This window comes from Empidonax traillii, unplaced genomic scaffold (genome assembly GCF_003031625.1).
Source record: "Empidonax traillii isolate 1590-97213 ecotype Southwest subspecies unplaced genomic scaffold, ASM303162v1 scaffold589:size398478, whole genome shotgun sequence".
Lineage (NCBI taxonomy): Eukaryota > Metazoa > Chordata > Aves > Passeriformes > Tyrannidae > Empidonax > Empidonax traillii.
Window position 1 is genome coordinate 236,999 of NW_020955782.1, and position 23,876 is coordinate 260,874.

Genomic DNA, 23,876 nt, shown 5'->3' on the forward strand with positions numbered 1-23,876 from the left:
ACAATCTTATTTGTAAATATTTATTGGATAAATTTAATTGATGCGATTCTTGCACATTAAGGGTCAATATAGAACTGTGCTATGTGAGAGAAGAACCATCACCATTTCCATCCTGCAGCTGGGGCTTAAGACAGTAAAAACATGCTTTGTCCTAAACACGCAGCAAACTACTATCCACACAGCTGTGTTGCTCAGGAAGTGAAGGAGGGGAGATAAGCATCCACCCACTTGTGTGTTTCTGTACAGCTTCTCTGAGGATGACAAATCCTATTGCTCCAGTTACTTCTCTGGGTCCAAGGCCCAAACAGCCAATGACTTTACAAGGAAGGTCCCCACTGACCTTTTTTCCTGAATATGCATGCAGAGTGGTTTACACTTCGGATTATGCACCTTTTTTCCTGTGTGCAATCAGGATTATACACAATATAGTTTCAGTCACTCCAGCCAGGGTTCCTGAGCTGCTTATGCACTCTTTGGGGGAAGACAGGCTCTTCTGGAGCTCACTCCTGAAATTAGCTCACCTTTGCAAGTGTCTCTCCCTATTACAGCAGCGCTGGTGGGACAGAGCTTTTAGACGAAACACTGCATGTAGATATTGAAACTAACAGACAAACTGCTCAAAGAATAGAAATGTATTTCACCAAACTGGTTTTCCTACATACACAGTGCATCTTAATGACACAAAGCAGTACATATAAGAATTAATTTAGTGCTGAGATATTGTGCTAGAGGAAGGTAGAGATAATTTGCATCCAAATTTTAAGTTCCACTCTGTGGGAGTTTTACCACAGATTTCAATAGCAGTGATCACTAGATCCCAGCAGTGCTGTGCCATAAAGCTGTGCCACAAACTCATTCACTCATATTAATCATGTGCACTGAACACACACTAATTTGATATTTTGCCATCTCTGGATAACTCACTTTAAGTTCACACGTACTAATACGTGTCTATATAATTAAGAGTAAGGTAAGAAGAAAAATGACCTGTTTCTGTGGTGTTAAGTACGTTTTAAATATATTATTAAATACAGTTTAAAATATATTGCAAAGCTGAAATAGAATGTTTTTCCAGTTCAGGATTTAAAGAAATGGCTCAGTGTGTCTGTATGCCTGTGTATTAGTATTCCACTGTCAAATCCTTACTCATGGGCATCTAACATTGATTTTTTTTCTCCATTTACTCTATCAATAAGGTGATCTTTACACAGAGGTTTACATAAAACACGTATTTTACTGGATGAGTGGCTACAAACTATGTAACCATGAGGGTGATCCTGAATAAAAGCAGGGGAATAGAAAGGTTAAGCTAAATAAACCTGCTAATGGGAACAGAGCCAATTGTACATTAGGAGCGAGAATGTCGAAACATGAAATAGTTTCTTGCCTTTTACGAAATGATGTAATCTCTTAATTTAAAGCATTCATTATAACCAAACTATGCTCTGTACCAGTGGCTCTCAAACCAGGAGGGTACAGAATGTACCCTACAGGAAGCAGGGTGAAGGTGTGGTGGAAGTAGACAACACAACCAAGGGAAATTCCATCCAGTTTTTGCCTCAATTCTTTGTCTCTTGCTCAGCGTTTTTCTCCATCAGAAGTTTCTCTCTTTTCTGGCAACTATGTCAGTGTTGGCAGATTCCCTCTGGAGGCAGTGAGCAGCTAGGGAGACATAGCTAGGCAGGGACACAGGGCAAGGGGCAGCTGTGGGATGGCAGGGTGGAAGGTTTGGGGTCTACAGAACAAAACCATTTTTAGCTGAAGGGCAAGAAGTGTGAACTAGAGGCATATGACTAATGAGAAGTTGGTATGGAATGACACAGCTCCAGGGACTGGAGGCTCTGGAGCACTGAGGTTCAGAACAAGCAGAAAGTAGCTGCACATACATTTATGTGGGAACGACATATGGAAAATCTCCTGGAACGTTACAGGAAAGCTTAAGGCTAGCCCATTCAAAAAAGTCTGGAAACTGCAGTTATATCCTTAAGAATGTTACCTGCATAAACTGAAGAGAAGCTTCGAAGTCCTCCACAGGATACATCTTAATGCGAAAGAATTTCATTCCCATTATAAGACTGATAATGCTTTGAACTACGTACGGGCTTTGTTCTTTATGCCGCAACTCTTTTAACTCCGCCATAAATTTCTTCTTTACAGCAGGAAATCTATGAATTCAGATTGGTTAGTTCCAGAAAGCTCAAAATTAGTATTTCAAATGTATTGTAAGGCATATGAATTGGGAAAAACCTAAAGGAGATTTAAACTTTGGTTGTAAAATACCATTTCACTCAGTATGTGAATAGATTTCTTTTTGTTTAGTTTTCTTTCACTTCTAATAAACTCATAAAATGAAGCACACAGTCTGATCTCAGTCCCTTTAGAGAACCACATCTTCCAAATTATTTTATTACCATGCACCTCTTTTATTTGAGAGCTAAAAATATCATTAAAATAACCCCCTCACATATTTTTCAAAAATCCATGATGGAAGATAATTTTCTAGCAAATACATCCAATGTTTTCAAAAGAAAATGTTTAAATTATAACCATGAAAACATTCAGATAAGCAGTTTCTCACTTCAGGTTTTTTATCCAGTAGCCATTACAGTAACACTTAACCATTAATAACTACAACAGCTTTGGATGGAGGAGTCTGCAATAATTTTTGATCTCCCCTACAATTCTATTGAAGGTGCCTTTTGTCCATAAAAAGAACATACAGAAAGATCATCCAACAGGACCTCCTGTCCTTTGTGAGATGAAATCAAAAGAATGTCATTTTCATGGGCAGGTGTAGCATGTAACAACCTTTTGTTATCACCTCTGATAAGCAACACAAGTGAATTGAAAGAAACAGGTCGACAGGAAGAAGCCCTTTAGTGGCATAAACATCTTAGCAAGGCCCTTCAGAACTGGAGAAGAAAGGCAGTACTTATGGAGATCACGTATATTTTGACACTCAAACTGAAGCTTTGGATCGAGATGCCACTTCTCCTTTTGCGTTTGACCCAGACAATTTAGAAGCCCAGGTAAGGCCTTACCTGCAGTTATATGACTTCCAGAAACTTAAACTGTTTTGTCTGCATCAAGCTAAGTTGACTGGTTTTGTAGAGCAGACTTACTCTCAGCAAAACGAAAATGTCAGGAGACAGGTAGCATTACATCGGGGCAGTAAATTTCATCCTTTGCTTAGTTTGTGGTGTAAGCGTATGATGAGATGCTATATTGGGTACATAAGTTTTTGAATTTGTCTGTTACCAGATCCAAAATGTAAGATCTGACCCACAAAGTGTTTTATGTCATCTGTTCTAAGAAGGATGAAGGGTTCAGAAGCAGTTACATTAAGTTCTAGGCTGAAATAACGGCAGAGAGACTTAAAATTGTTGCTGTGTAGGAGGATAGCCACTTATAGGTTTGCCCAGCTAAAGAAAAAATAGTATATAGAAAAAAATTAATTAAAATAGCTCTCTTCAGCCCTTTGGGCTTTCCACAGACATCATTGCTGAGATAAGAAAAATAATGCTGCCGTAGTCAAGTGGAATTTATTCAGTATCACTGGACTAGATGCAGAAAGCCTGTCATTCCCTGAAGGTCTATGCTCTAGAACACTTAGATAAATAGAGGACCAATGAACTGAAATAATTTCCTTATTCATACAGTATTTTTAATGAAAATGGGAAAATCAGAATATTCACATGCTAAGCAAGTAGAACTTGTCAGATTCATGGAGAAAATAAGATATTCCATTTTGCTTACTTTGCTTGAGCTAGAACACCTATTACTTCTGCATACAAATCCGCAACAATGTGCATATTTCCAGTGTTAGGACCAAGGTACCTAGCAAGAGACAAAGAAAGAATTCTCAGCTGAGAAAGCATACTGTTTGAACCACAACTATTAAAAAAATAAGACAGTGTTTTATTCATAGAATTTTTGTATGAAAAAGAGCCTTACCCTTCTTTGTACTTAAAGTGCTTGAAAGCCAAGTTAATAACATCATTTACCAAACTGTCTATTACAGGATGAAGTGGAATCTGAAAACATAAAATAAAACATAACAAGGACATATATGTTACACTTCAAGTTGTATACTTCAGTGCTAGTATTACTAGCATGGATGTATCATCCACACAGAAATATGGTATCAGGTGAAATAGGATGTAGGTAACAAAACAGATGGAACAAGCCAGCCACCTAATGTTTATTTAATACTGAAGAGAAATACTTTAGCTCCTAAGACTTGGCAAAGTCAAGTCAGTGCAAACACAGAGTACTACGTATCCTGCAGGTGCAAGAAAGACAGCAGTGAACAAGTATGCAGAATGTACTTAATGTTCTTATTATACCTTTAAAGATTCAAATAGAAAGAATCCCAAAATTCACTTTACATTGGAAATTACATTGGTAATTTCCATCATTTATTAGTTAATGGATAATTTAAGAACTCATACCTGTTTCAAAACTTCTATTAATACTAAAGAAAAAATAAAATCAATAGCCAGATCTCTTCTCTCCATTAAATAGTCCCTCTGCTGTTCATCACTGCAAAATCAAATGAAGAAACACAATATTTCAGAGATGTGTCATAATACATACTCTATGCCTTCTTCAATTACACAAATTTAGATAAAAGGGGATTGTGTTCTACTTTTTAAACTGCAATCCAGCATTTCAGAAAGCAATGCACTCTTGTGCTCTTAAAATCTGAAATAAACAGACAAAATCTAACTTGTTATTGTGACCTTCCTTCAAATGCTTAAATACCACTACCCATTTCCTCCCTCTTTTTTCCTGTTTAAGAGCAACACAAAAAAGCCCGAACCAATGTTGCTAAAAACTGATTCTCAAGTTTTTTGATTGAGGATAGGTGTATATGATATTGCTATGTCCAAGTATAACACTATATAAAAAAAATTCTTCCAAGTATCACAGAATTATTGCCTGATCACATAAGTAAAGAAGACACAGCTTATACAAATCAATATTTACATGGTATTAAAGCTTTCAAAACAGCAGCAAGACAAACATAACAGCAAAGTTATGTCTGTACTATCAGGAACATAACTTTAAAGACGCAATTATTCCATCCATCAAGAAGCCAAGAGGAGTTCCAGGAACAAGCAGAAAAAAGATACAACAACTTTCAAGCAACTGTTACCCCACAGAAGCCAATTTTATCTTAGAATTTATAAATTATGTTATGTATGCAGGTTCAAAATCATACCTTTTGGATTTAGTGCTTGTTCTTGGTCTGTACTCATGAGATTCATCTTCTATGCCATTCTGCCTTTTATACCAATCAAACAAAGTGCGCAGGATAGAGGGTAGACAATATTCTGAAAGTGAGCTCATTGAGCTTATAACCTATGGGGAAAACACAACAAATCAGCAAATCAAATGCTGTTCAAGTTTACCCTCCTCCTTAAAAAAAGTACTAATTCAATAGTTAGATAAGTTCTTTCTTGTTTTCATCTAATTTTTGAGAACTATGCTACAAGCAGTGACTTAATATTCTGCATTTCCTGTCTTTAAAAGACATGCAGATGTGGCATGTAGGAACACGGTCTAATGGTGGACTTGGCAGTGTTGGGATTGTGGTTGAACTTGATGATCTCAAAGGTCTTTTCCAACCTTATGACTCTATGATTCTATAAAACATAAGCAGAAATACAATAGTGGAGTGTATATAGATAGTGTCTTTATACTGACTATATTAAAATGCGTTAAAATTGTGTATTACATCTTGCTACATACCAGAACTATCTAGTTCTTCCAGGGAGTTATTTTGATTTGTTCCAAAATGCTGATTTGGGTTTGAGCATATTATAAGGAAACAAAAAGCAATGAATCAGAAGCACTGTCTTTGGGGGTTGTATCTGATTGCTGGATGCCTCTCCTGAAACTCAGAACCTATTGAGAAACCCCACAAGCTCTGCAATAATTTTAATCAACTGACCATACAGATGCATCTGTCTTACTATTAGGATCACAGACCTGAAAACTTAGACTTCTCTTTTATATATAGGAAAATATTTACAGTTTCCCGTGTCTTGTGTGCACAAATAAACAAAGCATAATTTAAAATTATTCCTTAGAAGTTCCTGATTAAACAGCTCTGGTGGCATATCGTAAAAGATTACTGCTCACTCGGTATTAACTGTGTCACCAATTACAGAAATGTTATTGAACATATTATTACTGAACTATTTCTTGAACTTCCTGTTACTGGAAACTATAAAGCCACAAAACATGAGAAGACTGAAAAACACCCCATTATTATACAAGAAGATATTATATGTATTGCAACAGAATGTTCACAGCCACAGTATTTGTGAACATTCTAAGAAAATAGAAAGCAATTATTTAAAATACGAAGAAATTACTGATCTGGAGATTTACCAGCACCTCAAGATCATGCAGAGCTTGATCCTGTGAAGTGCTGAGTATCAGGAGTGAAGAGTGTGGACTTCATGTCAAGTCCACAGATTATGTCAACTATGTCAGGCTTATGTACCTGCTTAAACTTAAAGCAGAATATTTCAATGTTTGTGGAAAAACAACAGAATTTAATGTCCCACGTAGGACCAAGTTTGTGTGAACACTGTGACTAAGACAAGAGTAAAACTGGCAGACCAAGCATCTTACACACAATTTCCAAGTATTACAGTAGCTTCAAATGAGAACTTTTGTGGATGACAGTTAGTCTAGATGAATAACTCTGATCTCTTTTGCAGGTTTTCAGCCTTAGTTTTTAACTAATTCACAGTGACGTTGCGGTCTAGAGTTAATGAGACACTCTGAGAGTGAAGTATTATTGCTCAGGCATTACGGCCTAAAATTAAAACTTGGTGCACTAGAAAGCTGTCACAACTTTCCCTGTAAAATTAAAAGTTTCTATAAAAATACTGTGTTATGAAAGCTTTCAATCCAGTGTTTGCGATACATTCTATTACCTGAAATATGAAACAAGCTGCTGTGGAAGATGGCATTAAGGCACTGCTTGCAGCAGTGACAGGAGGCCTTTCATGAAGAATTACTACAGTACTTCAGGCTCAATTATACCAAAGCCTTCTAGCCTAAGGCTTCAGATAAATACTCAGAAGACATGAATGACCTGGTGTCAGGGCAAAGCATTCACTACCAACTCACTTCTCTACTGTTTTCCAAAACTTTCTTTGAAGCTGACAGAACACTGGTTGTTAATTATGAGATGGAATGAAAAAGGGTTTGCTAGGGAAGACAAGAACAAAATCAAAGAATCATAGAATCACAGAATGGTTTGGGTTGGAAGGGACATGAAAGATTATCTAGTTCCAACCCCCTGCCATGGGCAGGGACGCTTTCCACTAAACCAGTTTGATCAAAGCCTTGTCCATCTTGGCCTTGAACACTTCCAGGGATGAGGCATCCACAAGTTCTCTGGGTAACCTTTTGCAGTGTCTCACCAGCCTCATCATAAAAAATATCTTCTTTCTATTTAGTCCAGATCAAGTTTCTTTTAGTTTAAAAACCTTATCCTTTGTCCTATTGCAACAGGCCCTGCTTAAAAGTCTGTCCCCAAATAGACCTAAAGAACATTAAAGAAATCATGATGTGTAACTACAAATGAAAACTTATCACTGCTGTTCTTTAAATCCCACCTATATTTCACCAGAAGTCAAAGGGATTCCTGTCAAATCTTCCCTGCTGAATTTACAGTGTCTGTCTTTAGTAGGGATAAAAGGTCAATATAGCTTTTTTTTTTTTTTTTTTTAAATCTTTCTGTCATTGCACTTTTAAGACAGGAAGGAAGGGTGGACTGGGCAAAGACCTGGCTCTCAGGGAACAGGAAGGGAGGGAAGTCTAGCCAGCTTGCCAGCATGCCGGTTTCTCAACCCTTTCATTTACTGGAAGTAAGTCCAGGAGTGAGATGAATTCTAGCTCTGTGCTGCTCCTGAAAGGGAGTGCACAGATGTACAAATATGTCCTTGTTGGACAAATGATCATGTTCTTCCATCATAAATGAACTACCTACTGTACAGCTTAAGGATAAGAAAGCTGCACAAGCAGGGAGTTGTTTAAAACCTGTGTTCACAGAGCATTAAATATACCTTATGCAAATGCTTAATATTTATTTTGGACTAAAATGCAAGAGTAAATTCAATGAAATTCTGCCCAGATAGTTTGCTACAATTTATATACTTCATAAAAGTCTAGCTATATTGTAAAAATACAAATATAAGAAATGTTCCTGCTCACAGCAGATAGATGCGGATTAACCTTTTCATTTCACTTACGAATTTATATGTGCTTTAACAGCAAATATATTCGAAATTGCATCCAATTCCCAACAGTATCATTAATTTCTTGGCTCTGCATTTTTTTCTTATACCATATATGTTGGTATGTATGTTGAATGGGCATTTTCTTGCCATTTTAATAATGCAGAATTGCAGTACTTCATTTTTGCAGAGGGTTGGTTTATTTTTTGTAAATATGTTATTTGCACAGTGTCTGCATATTTTGTCTTCAAATTGCTGTTGTGTAGATTCTAAATAATGAGCTTTAGGAGTGAGATTTTACACCTTTTATCAATGCTACTGAAAGCAGAATTTGGGAAACACTTTTTTTAGCTATGTTTAGGATACCCACAGACAGGCAATAATGTCTTCCCTTCTTTCAATATTTGTAACACTTCATGCGTGTCTGTAACAAATCCCCAGAACTACAAACAATAAGAATTCAAGGAAAATAACAGCTGTAGTTAAATCCTTGCTCCTTTGAATCAACAGCAAAACTCTCATGGACCACTATAGTAAGACCAGGATTTCATATATGCAAGATACGAAATTGCAGACATAAAGTTGACAATTCCTGTTCCATATATTCCAGACTCGGGGAGGGGGAAGGTGGAGAGATGAACTGCCTTAAGCTCTAATCAAAGCGGCTACATGCACTAATTCTGTTGGACCCTTTGAGACAAAACATTTTTTTCTGCTAATAAGAGGTTTCTAGACAAGCTAACTCTAATGCAGAAATCCTTAAAATGACACATTAGCAGCAAGTAGTGCAGTTGTGTTTGTGAAGATCTCCTTTCATTCACATCTTTGTTATAAGCATTATTTGGGACAGCACTATGAAGCTAAATCTCTCTGGAAATGGTTAAAACTGATAACTATTCAAGTTGGACTAGTTTTCATTTATGGTCTTGGCTTTGTGATTAAAAAAGAAAGTAGGTTTTTTTTAGTACTGTAATTTTGTAGATGGCTAATTTCATCTAGCTTGCTTACACATTACCAGTGTTTATAGCTATTTTACTGCCAGTATAACATTTTACATGAAAACCAATTTATTTTTAGTGGGAAGCAAGCTCAGTTCTGAGGGTGCTACCTTTAATTTTGCCTTCAGATACACTTCTTTACACAGTACTTGAACCCAAACCTCTTATCAGGAGCCAACAGTTGTTTTATGACCCCATCACCACCATTTCTCATCCTTCCTCTACCATGTGCCATATGCTAGTGAAGAAGGACAACATATAAAACTCGGGGAAAGGGAAAACACAAAAGGGACCAACTACAGTGCTATGTCAATGATGACACCAGTATTCACTTACTATACCTAACAAATCTAATATTGGATAAGAATAGTTATCAGCCTATCATTAATCACATTTAGGTTGTTATGAAAAAGGAACAATTAAACATTAGTGTGCTGCTTAGTTTCTATTTATATTTAAATGTTCCACTTTTTTATTCTTATTCATTTTTAGTTTCCTTTTTTTTACCTTGATCTATTTTTGTTGGTTTTATCTCCTAAAAGTATATAAAACATTAAATGAAGTATATAGAACATTAAATGTTTTTGCTTTCTAATCTGTATTCTCCAATCTAATGTACTTCCAAGAAGAGAGCAGTATAACTGAAACAAGGACAAGTTTTTGTGCAGTTTATGCTGAAACTCCTTCAACAGGCACCTCATAGAGATAGTTTCATATGAAATGTAAGCCTTGTTGTTAAATTTTCACTTCCGTGGCCAAAGTGTCACATTCATTCTGTAATTTTATATGGAAAACTGTCTGTAGCTCAGTCCAAGATTACACAGTGCCCTTTTTCTGCCTCCAGTGTTGTCACTTCATGAACATTTATAACCGCGGTAAGAACAGAAGATGCATTAGTAGAGGCTGAGAAAAGAGTAATAAAAGTGCTTCCTTAGGTGAGGATAGGCCTCTTGGAGAATTATGGGTTTTTGCACCCTAGCTTTTGATCTTTTCATGTACTGCAATTTTATGGTTTCCTGTAATAGGAAGTTTAAGTCATAGTTCACTAGTACAATGTTTAATAACATTTTTCTAATTGGGAACAAAGAGCATGCTAATGCTGGAGCAGTAATGGTCTTTGCCAATAGGCAAATAGAGTTGTCTAATCAAGAACTTTTAAAACATGATTTTAAATATATTGTAGAATTACTTAAAAACACATGACAAAACCCATATAATTTCCTGTATTTATTTTCTTTATATACATGCACACCTAAAAAGGAAAATACAGTCAGTGTAAGGAATCCAGTTTGTTAGGCCAATGGTGAAACACTCTGCAAGTCAGGATAAGTATGATCACTTCATACATTGCTCAAGATACTATTATGAGTTTGAGGAGGGTGATGCAATTGGCAGCCAGACGTACTGTCTGCCTAGCAGGAGACGCTGACCACACCTCTGTGGAGAGAAACAGCTCTGCCTGTGCACAGACCCTTGACGTTGGATCCATCATCACTATCAAAACTAGCACTTCTAAAATGGTGTTGGAGAACGCACAGGAAAAAACCCCACTGTTTCTCGGAGAGACAGAGATAGAGCTATTTAGGGGTAGTAAGCAATGCTTTCATCACCATCTTTTGGAGTTTCAGTGTTAAACGATGCTGATTACTTTGGGAAGCTAAAGGTCCAGTCTTCTCATAGTGAGTGAGAGTAAAGGGGTTTTTTGGGGTTTTTTTCCATGTTTGAAGCTGACTTGGAAAAAAGCAAATTTTAAATCAGGTCATGCCTTACTTTTGATACTTTTTAATTTACAGATAAAAGATGCAGCTCAGATATTTTAAAGTGACTAGTGGCTAGTAACCTACTCACTTCAGCATTACCTATCAATTTCACTCAAAATGAATAGACATAATTTTGATAACAGCAAAATTAGAAAATTACATTCCTCTGACAGTGTGTCACTCTTTATAACTTAAAATTGTAAGTAAAGACTATTAGACACCCCTTGAGAATGTTTGTTCATGGGGATTCTCTCTGTTTTCCTCCTTCGTATCTGTAGTAAAAATGTCAGGAATGTCTTGTGTGGCCTTTTTTGGTTTTGCTAGATGACTTAATGTGCTTCAGGAATACACACCAAAGCTTTTCATACCTTCCCTGTTAGGGAGAAGTAAGGGATTATCAACCTGGTCTTCCTGCATCCCATAGATTCTTTATATATATTTGAGTAAACTTAAAAAATAAAATTTAAATGATGTCACTTCAAAGTACATGACCCTTTAGCTGGGTTTTAATATCATGTCAAATCATCACCTTCCAGGTTTCCCAAGTAGACCACACCTTAATTTTCAATAGCATCAAAATTATCCCTACTTTCAGGACAACTTTATCGTACTGACATATTATGGTTTGATAAATGGCTTTATAATGAGATGTACTTACTAATCTACCGAGTGAAATGCGCCAAGTAAAGAAAGACTTTTTGATCTATTTTCTTGTCTCTTCTCCAGCTCAGATCTATCAAATTTCTACTGTGTATCACAAAATTTTGTATGATTGTATGAATTCAGCCAAACTAAAATTATTTTGGTAAGTATGAACCTTGTTCCTGTAAATGGGCTCATAAGCCAGGTTCAGGTCCCATCTGCCAATCGCAGGTGTACATGAATCCCAGGAGCACAATAATATCTCAAAATGATAATGTTTTTTAAGTGGAAAACAATGGGAAACATGAAAAGGGAAACATTGCCAACAACCTGGGTCGAGGCTGACAAATAATTTTGAAAATTTCAGTTTAAATAGTTTGTTTTGAAAATTTCAAGGAACTGAAAGCAAGGTTTTCTGACAAGATGTCTAAGGCAATCTCAGCTCTGTACATTTCTGTCAACTCTGCACACAGGTAGGACGCTAGATATGCAGAGAGAGATACATGAATGTCCCGCATAACAAAATTCACCTTTGTTTTCTGATTGCATCTGGGGTTTTTTGCCCCCAGCACTCGGAGTAAATTGCTACAGTAGTAAATACACAGTTGCTTCACTCTAGGAAACCTTTGCTGTTCTCATTAAATGATCTTGACTTAATTATTCAATTTTCTGTCTATTTACCAATAAATAGGAGAAGCATCAGTCTTCCAATTCATCCTTGTTAAGGGCCACAACTTGCTTAACCACAAATATCTAATCAAATCATGGCTGCCCGTTATGTGTTTGTTTAATACACTGTAGGAACAGTATCAAAAGGTTTGCATCTGGGTGGCCTAGTTTGTTTTACTTTCCCATTTGCATGTGACACTCTTCCCACAGGAAGAAAAAAAAAAGCCCTATAAAATTAAGGTCAGAATACCACAAAGAATTTCATTAGGCAGGTAGGGAGTACTCAGAAAGCAACCTCCTTCAGCTGGTTTCCCTGGGTTTCTCTGGGGTCAGCAAGGCAGACAGGGAGCTCCCGAGTTACAGAGCAGAAGTGTCACCTCCTCTGTTCACCTCCTGCTCTGAACAGCCCTCCAAGCAGGCTACCTCTCCCCAAAAAGCAGCTACAGAACAATCTAGAATGTGTCACTTTGTCAAGTTAAAATTATGAAGTGAACCTTAGTGAATGCCAGTGGAGTCTGAAGAGGCATCTTTGCTTCTGGTGCAGTGTACCAGAATACACAACAAACGCTCATCTGAGGTCCTGAAGTTCAACTTATACCTTCCTCTCCCAAAGTTAAGTTAATCAATATGGTACCTGCAGCTCATGGCACTAGTCACAGTTGCTTTCAGAGTCGTCACTATTGCTGGTGCTTTTGTTCTGTGTCTCTGTTCTGTGTTTCTGGCCCTGCTGGCCGCACAGTGCTGTGGGCAGATGTGGAGCCAGCAGTAGCAGGAATGGAGGAGCAGCAAATAACTTTTTGTTTATGATACACCTATGGTTTATCATTCCTCTTCATTGGGAGCGATTTTTGTGAGTTTTGGCATCCTTTCTGCAATTTAAATTCTTTAGCACCTATTTTTCTTTATTTTAAAATAGGTTACTTATGGTTAGGAATATTTCTAGTTTTTTTTTTTTTTTTAAGAAAGACAGCTGGAAAAATTTCATTGTTTTATACAGTTATTAAGATGTGTATATATTGCTGTTGGTTTTATTTTTATACTTGTCCCATTTCCCTTGCATAAGAAATGTATTATTCTAATGACAGATATAAATTTAATTTTATTAATTACAATTTAATTGTTCTACTAAATGGAATCCAATTAATTATATAAGTCCTATTTTATTTTTAATACTTTTTCCTTGCCAACCACTTTTCTAATTATTATCTACCTTGTCATATACAGGCATTTATCCTGACAATTGAACTTACGCTTAAATGTAAATACAACAGGTTGGCTCAGACTATTTCAAATGCAGCACACATGTAAGTCATGTTGAGTCACAGCTACAGAGACAAACTACACTGACGAGAGTGACAGCAATGACAGTGATTCTGTAGGCCTTCATATTAACTATAAGAGAAATCCCATAAAAAAAAGTTGAAGGCCATGCACCTGTTTCAAAAACTGGATATTCTGAAAAGGTACAAAGTTTGCTTCAAAATGTCCATTGGGGAAACAACCAGGAAATAATACATATAACTAATACACTGGAAAGAGGGAGAAGTTCCATGGCAGAAAAATATTGAGCTTAAAAACAGTGGAAAAATCCTTCCAATTTAAACACTTGTCATTCTACTAAAGTACATTGAGACATATTGCTTTTTGCAGTATGCAACCATAGTATAAGGACACTAGAATTCCTTCCAAGTATTTATCTTTTAGCCTGAGGAATGGAAATAATATAATTTCAAGTGTCTTACCTGATCAAACTGGGGATCTTCTCCTCGTTGCAGAGATTTGGTCAGTGGCTTCTCCTAAAAGAAAATACATCAAATACGTATTACTTAAGATTAATACTATAATATATTCTATCAACTCTACGATTATTTTTCAGTTAGATTTTTTTATTCACACAATGTCCCTCCTGATCTCATCCTGGAGATACTGTTTATTTCATATGCAAAGGAGGCATCTGCATAGGTATCAGCCAATACTGACATTGTGTCTTTAGTGACTTTGGAGTCTTTCCACAAAAGAGAAGGACTGACCATTTATTACATCTGAGTTGCTGCTCACACTGATGATAAATTCTTTCAACATCCTAAAAAGCATCTAGTATTTCGTCTAATACATAACCAAGGGGGTCTATTAGTCTATTTAGTCATATGATATAACTTCTTGTTATAATACTACCAGGCTATACAAACATGTCCACAGATACAGTGCATCATGCAGGGCATACTAAAAGAACGGTGATTTTAGAAGAATCAATAACCATAGCGTTCATTTTTGAGGAAGACAGTTGTGGAAAAATTATTACTCATTAAAAAAAAAAAAAGGTATTTTTGGAATGGAAGCTAATTTTCAGGACGTTCTCAAGAGTAACTGGGAAAGCCAAAGAGAACTGCCCAGCTCAGAAGGTCATCATGTGGGAACATCCATTCACCTTTATGGATCTTTTGTCAAGCAGGCTGAATTTCTGAGACATGTAGAAGTACACAGGCCAGTATTCTAGATACACACAACAATACACAAAACATGAATCTCCTAAACCACAATGAAAATAAACAATACATTAGGGCAGATGACAGTCTGAAAAACACATCACTTGTCACCATCACAATTCTCTACTGAATTACACTACTGTTGCTAGTGTCTGAAATGTGCCAGTGCTTTATTCTTCTGTAAATCATGAATCTTTCTTCTCCTACAGCTGCAAGAGTGGGGCTGTCCCACCAGCTCAGAATGAGATTTTTTGTTCAGCTTTTAGCAAAGTATTACACTCATCAGCATTTGTTAATGTATCAGGCAAAATATCATCACTGCCAGGGCATATAAGATGCAAACCAAAGAAATCTGTAAAGCTCCTGAGATACGAGGATAGAGAGACCTTAGGCAGACCAAAGATTTCTATCATTTAATGTTTTTCTCTGAAGAAAATGTTGCCCAGTTTAATTTGCTGACTGATTTTGAAATTAATTATGCTGATCCACTTGTAATGCCAGCTGGCAAGGAGGCCGAGTGTGGGGTGACTGCAGTATCCCCTGACTACCTACCAAATATAAAAATCAACAAAATGTTTTCTACTGAGTCACTGATTTATCCAGAACAGCCATCAATATTTTTCATTGTTTTCTCAAATATCTAAAGTGACTCCTCCAGGTTACATTACGGGCACAACAGCTATTAATTACAACTTCATGACAACTTACTGGTGATGAACAGACACAGTAAAACCTTGCAGCCCAGAGAAAAACACCTGACACTACCCTACCCACAGTCCTCCTCCTCCTCAATCAGTACCTCGGTGCTACCCTGCCTAGATATGTCCCATGGGAGGACAATACTTCTTTTGTCTGTTGCTGCACACTGAAAAGGGCAGCAGATAATCTTTCAAAAGTACTAGTCAACTTATTTAAAAGGAAAAGGATTCTTACATTTCTGTGAACCCTGAACAAATTAGCATATTAAGAATAAGTGCAGTTTAGGAAAAAAAAATCAAACTTTTTTTTTTTTTTAATTATGAAATTTCTGATTCTGTTACAGAAGACTTGTGTTACCATGGCAAAGCTTCTTAAGGTCTGTTTCAACAAAAGGGGCTTCAGCATGCAGAAGCTTTTGTTTCCATGCCCAATACTGCAATGTATGGCTTTCAGAGTGTGGTGTTTCAGGCAGAAATGAGCTACGGGATTCCTCATCACACACTATCTGTAAGGGGGACACAAGCAAATGAGACAAGCCATGCTCTGGGAACCCAGGTCTGGAACACCAATCCTGAAAATGTCCTCATCACCTGCAACCTATCTCTAGAAGCGAACACACCTCCCACATATTTCAGTTTCTGATGATGATGTTCCACAGGGAACACACTCCTGAGTTAGTGAAGATCCTTTCATTTTGACAAGGCAAAACAAGTAATCTCTTTCCCTCTTACAGATGACTACACCAAGGCTTCCAAACCATGGTAAACTGACCTAAAGAAACCATTCACAGTATGGTTGCAGTAGCCTTGGTTGAAGCAGAAGGCAGTCCTGGGATAGAGAACTGACAAAGATATCTACCAAAAGCCAGGAAGGCTTCAGCTGCCATAACTTCTCAATGCCTCCAGTCTAGGGCTTCACTTGAGGCCTTTTGTTCTCCTCTGTCCCATCCTGCACATACTCATAGTCTTGCCAGGCAGCAGCTGCTGCTGCAGCTGTCTCTGCCTCTTCTTCATCACCCTGTTCAGATTGCTGCTGTTGCTGGTTCTTCCTCGACTCCTTTCAAGTACAGTGCTGCCACTGACACTGCCTGCAGCCACTGCAGTGATGGTTCGGCCTGGATGGACCCAAGCTGGCCCCATGAAGACAAGTGTCCTTGCACAATATCTCCCCCCACCCTGAGTTCTGGGAGCAGGGTGCACACGCCAAAGCCACTCATTGTACCCCTGCAGTGAACGGCAACAACCACAGAAAATTTTATTTAGGTCTTGGAGGTTTGAGAAAACTCGAAGTAGAATTATTACTATTTATTTTATTACTAGTGATGAGTGCTGAATAAAAATGAAGGGCCAGATAGAAATGTGGGTTTTGTTGCCTAAGGACTCATAAAACATAAAAGGATAACTACTTGCATGATGAGAGTAACGAGTGACCATGTTGGGAAGACACTGCTGAGTAAATTCAAAGCACCACTTGTAGGTGCTTATCCTTTATAAGCAGCAATTTTTCTTTATGCAATAGATAATATCTTTTCAACTACTGTAAGCAACTTGCCTATTCTATATCACTTGGTTCTAATATCCTTACAAATCTTACCATTTCATTTTATGCAGTGTTTTCAACACTGCTGTTATGGAAGCTACTATATAAGATATAATTATTCTCATGGTAGACTCCTTCACTATATGCCAAAGTTTCAGGACTTGCAAAGACAAGGTTAATTTGTATAATAAAGTGAAACTGCCTCTGAGCAAGAGATTCCATAGCAGTCTATTTACCCTGGAGATACAGTGATTTTAAAGTTTTTAAAAATTCTTAAAACTGTTTTCTAGCCTCAAGGCACTATTTATTTCTATTAATTTTATTGCCCACTCAGTTTGGAAATGGCAAAGAGGCCCTTTTATATTACCTGTTAACTTATTTGAGTCTCTGTAGCTAAACTATATTCTATAGAAATGTCTTCCAAATCTTGAATGAATGGATAGTCTGAATTTGGAGTCAAAGCCTACAACCAAAAAACATGAAAAAAGAAAATTTTGATCAATATGAAAGAGCCCACAGCTTTCTGGAGTACAAAAAACATCAGAAAATTTCAGAAGAATGGACTTTCAGTAATAACATTTCCACTTTTAATCACTAAGTTAAACATCCTTATTTCTTGTTTGAAGTGCTGCCTACAATTGTATACTCTGTCTACAATTTGTTCACGCTGGAAACTCCCACGATTTAAACACGTTAGAGATAAGTGGTAAAGATCAGCAAAGACAGTTTTGCATTTAATATTTGAAAATACTGTTTTTCAGCAAAACCATCAAAAAGTTTTGTGTTGCCAATGCTTACAAATCAAAATGCTGACCTAATAATTAATTTCTCTTCTCTGCCTCATTGCTGTTCGGAAAACATGGATAGAATATAATAAAATATAATATGCCAAATATGCAATGGCAAATGTATATTTTATCTTATTTGCACACATCAACTAAATGTAATATTTAAAATTTATCCACAAAACTCCATATCATTCAAACCCTCTATTCACACGGGCACACTAAAACATTTTTCCAAAGACTGTCAGCTACTTTTAGCAGTTAATATATTAATGCTTTTTCAGGGCTGTTACACAAACATAATTGGGTAAATTTACACAGGAATAGCCATCTGCCACAGAACTGAGTGTTCATGGAACACATTTTTCAGGGAAACATAAAAACAAAAGGATGTTGCAGCGCTATATAATAGCCCTTAAAGCTATTTCTAATCTCAGCAACCATTAGATATGTTATTCCTACTGAACTGTGACAGGTTACTGTCACTGTATCACTAATTGAGATAAAACCCATTGGTTTGTTGGGGTTTTTTAAAGCATGGAGGATGAAAGAATATTTTTACACAATTTTTAACTTTTGCACTGCACACCAAAAAGCAGCCACACATACTCTACTGAGTAGTCTGTTGGGGTGGAAGACTTACTGGAAAGAAAGAGCAAAGAATGGACCTTTTCACATAAAATGAAGCAGACATAGACTACATTCCACTGCTACACCACAATATTTATAAAATGAATATAAGCACAATCTTAAGAACCAAAAAATCCCCAAGTGTCCTTCTTTCCTACTTACAGTGGATCACCACATAAACCCCTCCACCCCAAATGAAAGTCTTTGTCTTATATACTTTTCAGCAGGAAAGAAAACCGGTGTTTGTAGGAAAAGATCTGCTCCAAAATATGTTAATTATTTTTTTTTGGCCATTGATTATTTTGTACATACAAAACCCACAAAACATGTTGCTGTCAACCTTGTGCTCACGTGATCTGTAAATCATGTTCTGTATCATCTAGGAGAAAAATGCCATGATGCCAGTTTGCTTCTAAAGGCTGGGCACACAAAACTTCATTCCACAGAGGTACACCTACCCTTCAGGTGCAGTTGACCTGCCAGTCAGTTGCCTCAGAAATGGACAGTTTTGGCTCTCTGGTCCTGGCCTCCTCTCCAGGTGTGTGTCCTGCCTCCTCCCTCCCAGAATAGATCTGTGCTGATCCTGCATTGAGCAGGTTCATGAAACTGAACTTATGAGTATTTATATCAGTTTTGCCCTTTCAAAAATGAATATAGAACAGTCTATGGTCCCATAAAGAAAAAGCTCTTGCACTGAAAATATCTCTGAACTTCTTAGGAAATAATTTTCATCTCATATACCTTTTCATTATTTGGGAATTCCCACCACCACCTCACGAAGCCTAGTTAATTTATACCTAAGCAATTAAGAGAGATAAGCTTTTGGACTGTAAAGGATAATCTATTTACTCTGATAGTCTCCCAAACATCTCCCACCTGGAACTTCTATGAAACAAGCAATTAGTGTGCTGTTTTCATTAACAGCTCTTCCCAAGTCAGCAGGTCCTCATGCATAAACACATAAATTGACTGCTAAGTGGATGACAACAGAATCTTTGATTTCTATTGTTGCTCTGCTCATCATCAATTAGCTGTTAGACACTTCTTTTAAGAAACTGTGTGAGTGAACATGGTACACAGATAATAAAGAGAAAAGAGATTTCCCTTAATATCCTTGAAATTCTACACATATAGCAACAGAAAATTCTAAAGGCAAACATAATTAAAAAGATGTAATAATATAGCTTCAAGAAAACACAACTTTACATAAGTCAAATTATAGACTCACAAAATGTTAACAAAAACTCTGATGGACTTCATTTAACTTAATTGAAAAATTCAGTAAAAAGCAATGCTAATTGTACATGGTATTTTATTTGGAGGAAATAAGCATATTTCCAGTGGCTATGAAAAATATGTAAAAATATGATATATTTCAAAAAAGAATTTTATTTTAGCAAGCTCAGGTCAAAAACCTACTTGTCATTACAGTTAATGCACAAAAATAATGAAAGGTGCATGTTCAGAATACAGGCTCTGTATTACTCAGTCTATTCTTTCTTTATGTAATTGCTCTGTTTTTTTTGTAATGGCTCTTCTGTTTTGTTCACGTGGAAAAGAAATGTGCTGTACTGCTGAATACAAAACTATAAGAAAACATCAGTTCAGCTTCAAACACAGGTTTTCACTCACTGGCTCTGACTCTTGCCTCTGGTATCCTCGTCATGTACTGCTTTGATTCAGTGATAGTTTCTGTCATCGCATCAGGTATTACAGGCTAATTTTTGTTTTACCTGTGCTGTCTACCACAAAAAACTCAGAAATTTAGTCACAGGAGTGTCTAATCTGAAGTAATCAATATATAAGAGAAAAATGGCCAAAAAGGTAACAAAAAAATAGCAAATTCGTTTTCAGAAGTAATACTCCACAGAAGTAAATTTCAAGCAGCCTGAAGAGAGAAGAAAAGCCACTGAATCAGAGATTGCTATTAGATACACAGTGCAAAAATTTTCACTGCAACTTTCCCAAAATAACATGGAATGTACAAAAAAAAAAAAAAAAAAAAAAAAAAAAAAAAAAAAAAAAAAAAAAAAAAAAAAAAAAAAAAAAAAAAGTTTTCTTTCTTCTATTTAACTTGAGCAAACAGCTCAAGGGCTCTGACACTCTTACCTGAGCAGTAAAAAAATTCTCAGATATGCCCAGAACTCAATGTTGGCAATAGTCACAAACTAAACAAAGGTTAAGTGCTATTCCGTATATACAGATAACAGCAACAAAACCCATCATACCAACCCAAAACAAACAAAAAACCAAACAAACCCAAAAACCCCCAAAAATAAACCTACTACTCTCGGCATTTATATCTTTTCTAATATATTCTGTTGCAAAGTAAGGTGCTTTATTGCAGATAGGAAGTAAAACAGTTTCTTTTACTACAGCATCTTAAGCCCAGAAAAAGCTGATGGCTACTAATGGACCAGTTCCAAAAGAAATATTTTAAACACATGCTTTTGTAAAACCTGTAAAGTTGAAAAGAGTACTAACTTTACTGAAATGTGAGGTAGATTCTAGCACAATTGAGAAAGGATTTTGTTGACTGTTTTCAGAACTTTGTTCTAATAGGAATGCCTTTTCAAAATTGTAACTATGAACACAACAAAATCCTCTGTCTGAACACAGGTAAGTTGTAAGGTGGGCTAGTATCATAACACTATCTCTTGGTTTTCCCTGGTTTTATTTACTCCAATACTACAGTGTACAGAAAAAGAGGTGAATTTTACAACCTCTAAGTTTGATAAATTTAAAAAGAGCATCTAAAAACAATGTGTGGACACAATGTTGATACCATAATTCCATCACAGACTTGTATTAGCAGATTGTGTGATTCTGACTTCAAAAATTCCAATATAAGAGGATAAAACTGTGGGGACAGGGAATATACTAAGTTTCAGTGGCATTTGTACTTAAGATCAAAATTCATGAAGGAACAGCTTGGAAAAGGAATATGAAGTTCATTTATTGGATTAACTAAAACAGTGCTAATGGAATATTAGGTACAGGATTGAAATTTTAGTAGTCCCAATTTTAGGATGTCCCCCATTTTAGGATGTAGAGGATCTCCATGTTCCAAGCAGTGGATGAGGTTCCTTCTTTTGATGAATATTATAGGGGTGGACCTGGCTTGGTAAAGACCATGGTGGGGCAGTCTTGTGCGAGCAGGGGACCAGCCCTGCTGTGGCAGGGACTGTTGGCCCCAAAACCTGGGAATGGGTCCTGGGCTGTGGGGCAGGAGTAGGTGAGACTCAGAGGAGACCAGTACTGCTTATTAGTGCCCTAAGGGCCCTGACCACTGGTTATCCACTCAGAATAATGTGACTTAATTAAATCAAAGCTATAGGAAGACCTTATCAGTTGATTTGCATAAATTTAGAGCTGTAATTGCAGAGCTGCTCTAGGCACAGTGGAGAGCTCTGTAAACAGAAACCACACTTCAATCAAGCCCCAGACAGCCAAGGGTAATAAACGACAGCACATGACTGGCCACGGTCTGATGTCTGGCAGCCAATGCTGCTTTAATGTCAGGTAGCTACTTACACCAGCTATGCATCTGTTTTCATAGAATAGACCAAGAAATGAGGAAAGTGTATTTTTTAAGTGAACTAAAGAACTACTGCCAGCAGTTTTCTTTAAATTTCCTTTATTTGTGGCTTTCTTGACTATGTGTTTATCTTAAAAGCTGTAACTGTACCATAACAGACATGTCCCCAAACAACTTGATGTGAAGCCTTTTCCTCCTGGTTACTGGCACTGATCTGACCGACTTTCAAGGAGGACACTGGGTGCCCTTGCAGAGCTAACATCAGCCTTCACTGCTCTTCTGCTACAAGGACGTTGACCATAAAGGCCATAGCTTCCACCCATACTGAATGCCCATCTAGTGAAACAATACCTTATTGGGTGGATTTCCACATGGGGAAGGTAGTCACGTGAAGTGTTTCAGTTTTATTCATATTTGTCATGCCAATAGATATGCAGGGTCAAATATGGAGTAATTCATGCTGTCTGACATGTAAACTGTACCATATCAGACTCAGGCCCAGAAAACAGCACACAAATTTAAAAACATACAGCACTTCTGATGAAACATTACCTCATTGACTTTAAATGTGACTCTGAAAGCATACAAAGGATGAAGTTGTTGTGAAGCTATGGAAAGATACCATGTTAATTAATTGCTTCTTATCTGGTAAGAATGCTACCAAAGTGTATATGTGATTTTCTTCTGTCCTTCATGATGACAGACTAGTGATAAGATTGGCCTGAAATGACTGTAGTATGGCTTTCACTTTCCGGATAGTGGAAATAACCAATATCCTTAAATGACACAAAAATGTGATTAAGGGCATGTGGTAGGTTCTTTGCTATATTTTAAAAGCATTGGCCAATGTGTGATGTAGTGTGACAGCCTCAGTGACCTTGGATTGAATCTGTCTTCCAGTGTTAAATCCTCTTAGAGATTTGAACCATCACATGCGCCACTGACTATCCTCCGACTATATCCATGCAGTAATGAGGCCCAGGGACAGTGAGCATCCTGGACAGTCTTGCCATTGAAATGAGCTCTGAAGCCTCCAACAGCATTCTGCCCACACACTCAGCTGGAAACCCTGAGAGCACTGAAAAAGTGCCTGTTGACATTGCCCGACTCTGAAATGTGTGAATGTGTTTTTATGGACCTGTATCTAGCTGCAAATGCCTATGCCAATGTCTATGCAAAAATGTGCCCTTTTCCTTTCTGCCTTGCTAAAATGGCATGAAGTTTCCCCCTCAATTCCATATGGGTGCTGGAATCAGACCACACCGAATCCTGCCTGCATTCTCCTGCACTCCTTATGATTACTTCTGAAACCCTACATTTGTCTCTTCCTCTAACTGTTTTTCCCAACTGCATCTTTCATACTTTTTCCCTTAACTTCTGTGTTTCAATTCTACGATACGTCCCCCTGAACTATACAGGGGCCACTGCTTCAGTCTCAAACTTCTAGGTCTTTCTGGAAGATACTTGTCCTGAGGTTCAAGATTAGCCACTCTAGCTCTATACTGTTCATTGCCTGGCTTCAGCTACAGATCTCAGACTGAGATACGTACTGAGGTAATTGGAGGAGGATATTATTTCTGAGGTGAGGAGTGCAAACAGAAGTAAAGGATCATTATCATTGGACTTGTCTTTGTTATATTTGATTGCTCTCCATCTTCAGTACAGAAGATTGATTTTTCCTCTGTTTTTTTGCCTTCACATCCTTTGACTTCACAAGTATTTGCTTATTTCATGGATGGTATCTCCCAGGCTTAGCTGCTTTTCTGTCTGCTGGGGAAAAGGACACGTTGACCTGACCCAGCTTGGGCTTCATTATCACTGGTGGACTGGACAATCCTTGGAAAGCCAGTGAACTCCCAAGGTAAGTTG

The 23,876-nt window shown here is 37.2% G+C and overlaps 1 protein-coding gene across 8 annotated transcripts in view; it reads right to left on the reverse strand.

Moving 5' to 3' along the window:
* The window catches only part of FRY (FRY microtubule binding protein), a 235,081-nt gene that overhangs the window by 104,196 nt on the left and 107,009 nt on the right, over positions 1–23,876 (reverse strand). For all 8 annotated transcript variants that reach the window (XM_027898290.1, XM_027898289.1, XM_027898285.1 and 5 more), the window contains 6 exons: positions 14,073–14,126; positions 5,225–5,364; positions 4,452–4,542; positions 3,955–4,034; positions 3,757–3,837; positions 1,997–2,165 (listed from right to left, as the gene is read on the reverse strand). In XM_027898290.1, coding sequence (XP_027754091.1) covers positions 1,997–2,165; positions 3,757–3,837; positions 3,955–4,034; positions 4,452–4,542; positions 5,225–5,364; positions 14,073–14,126 — 615 coding nt within the window. The remainder of the gene's footprint in view (positions 1–1,996; positions 2,166–3,756; positions 3,838–3,954; positions 4,035–4,451; positions 4,543–5,224; positions 5,365–14,072; positions 14,127–23,876) is intronic.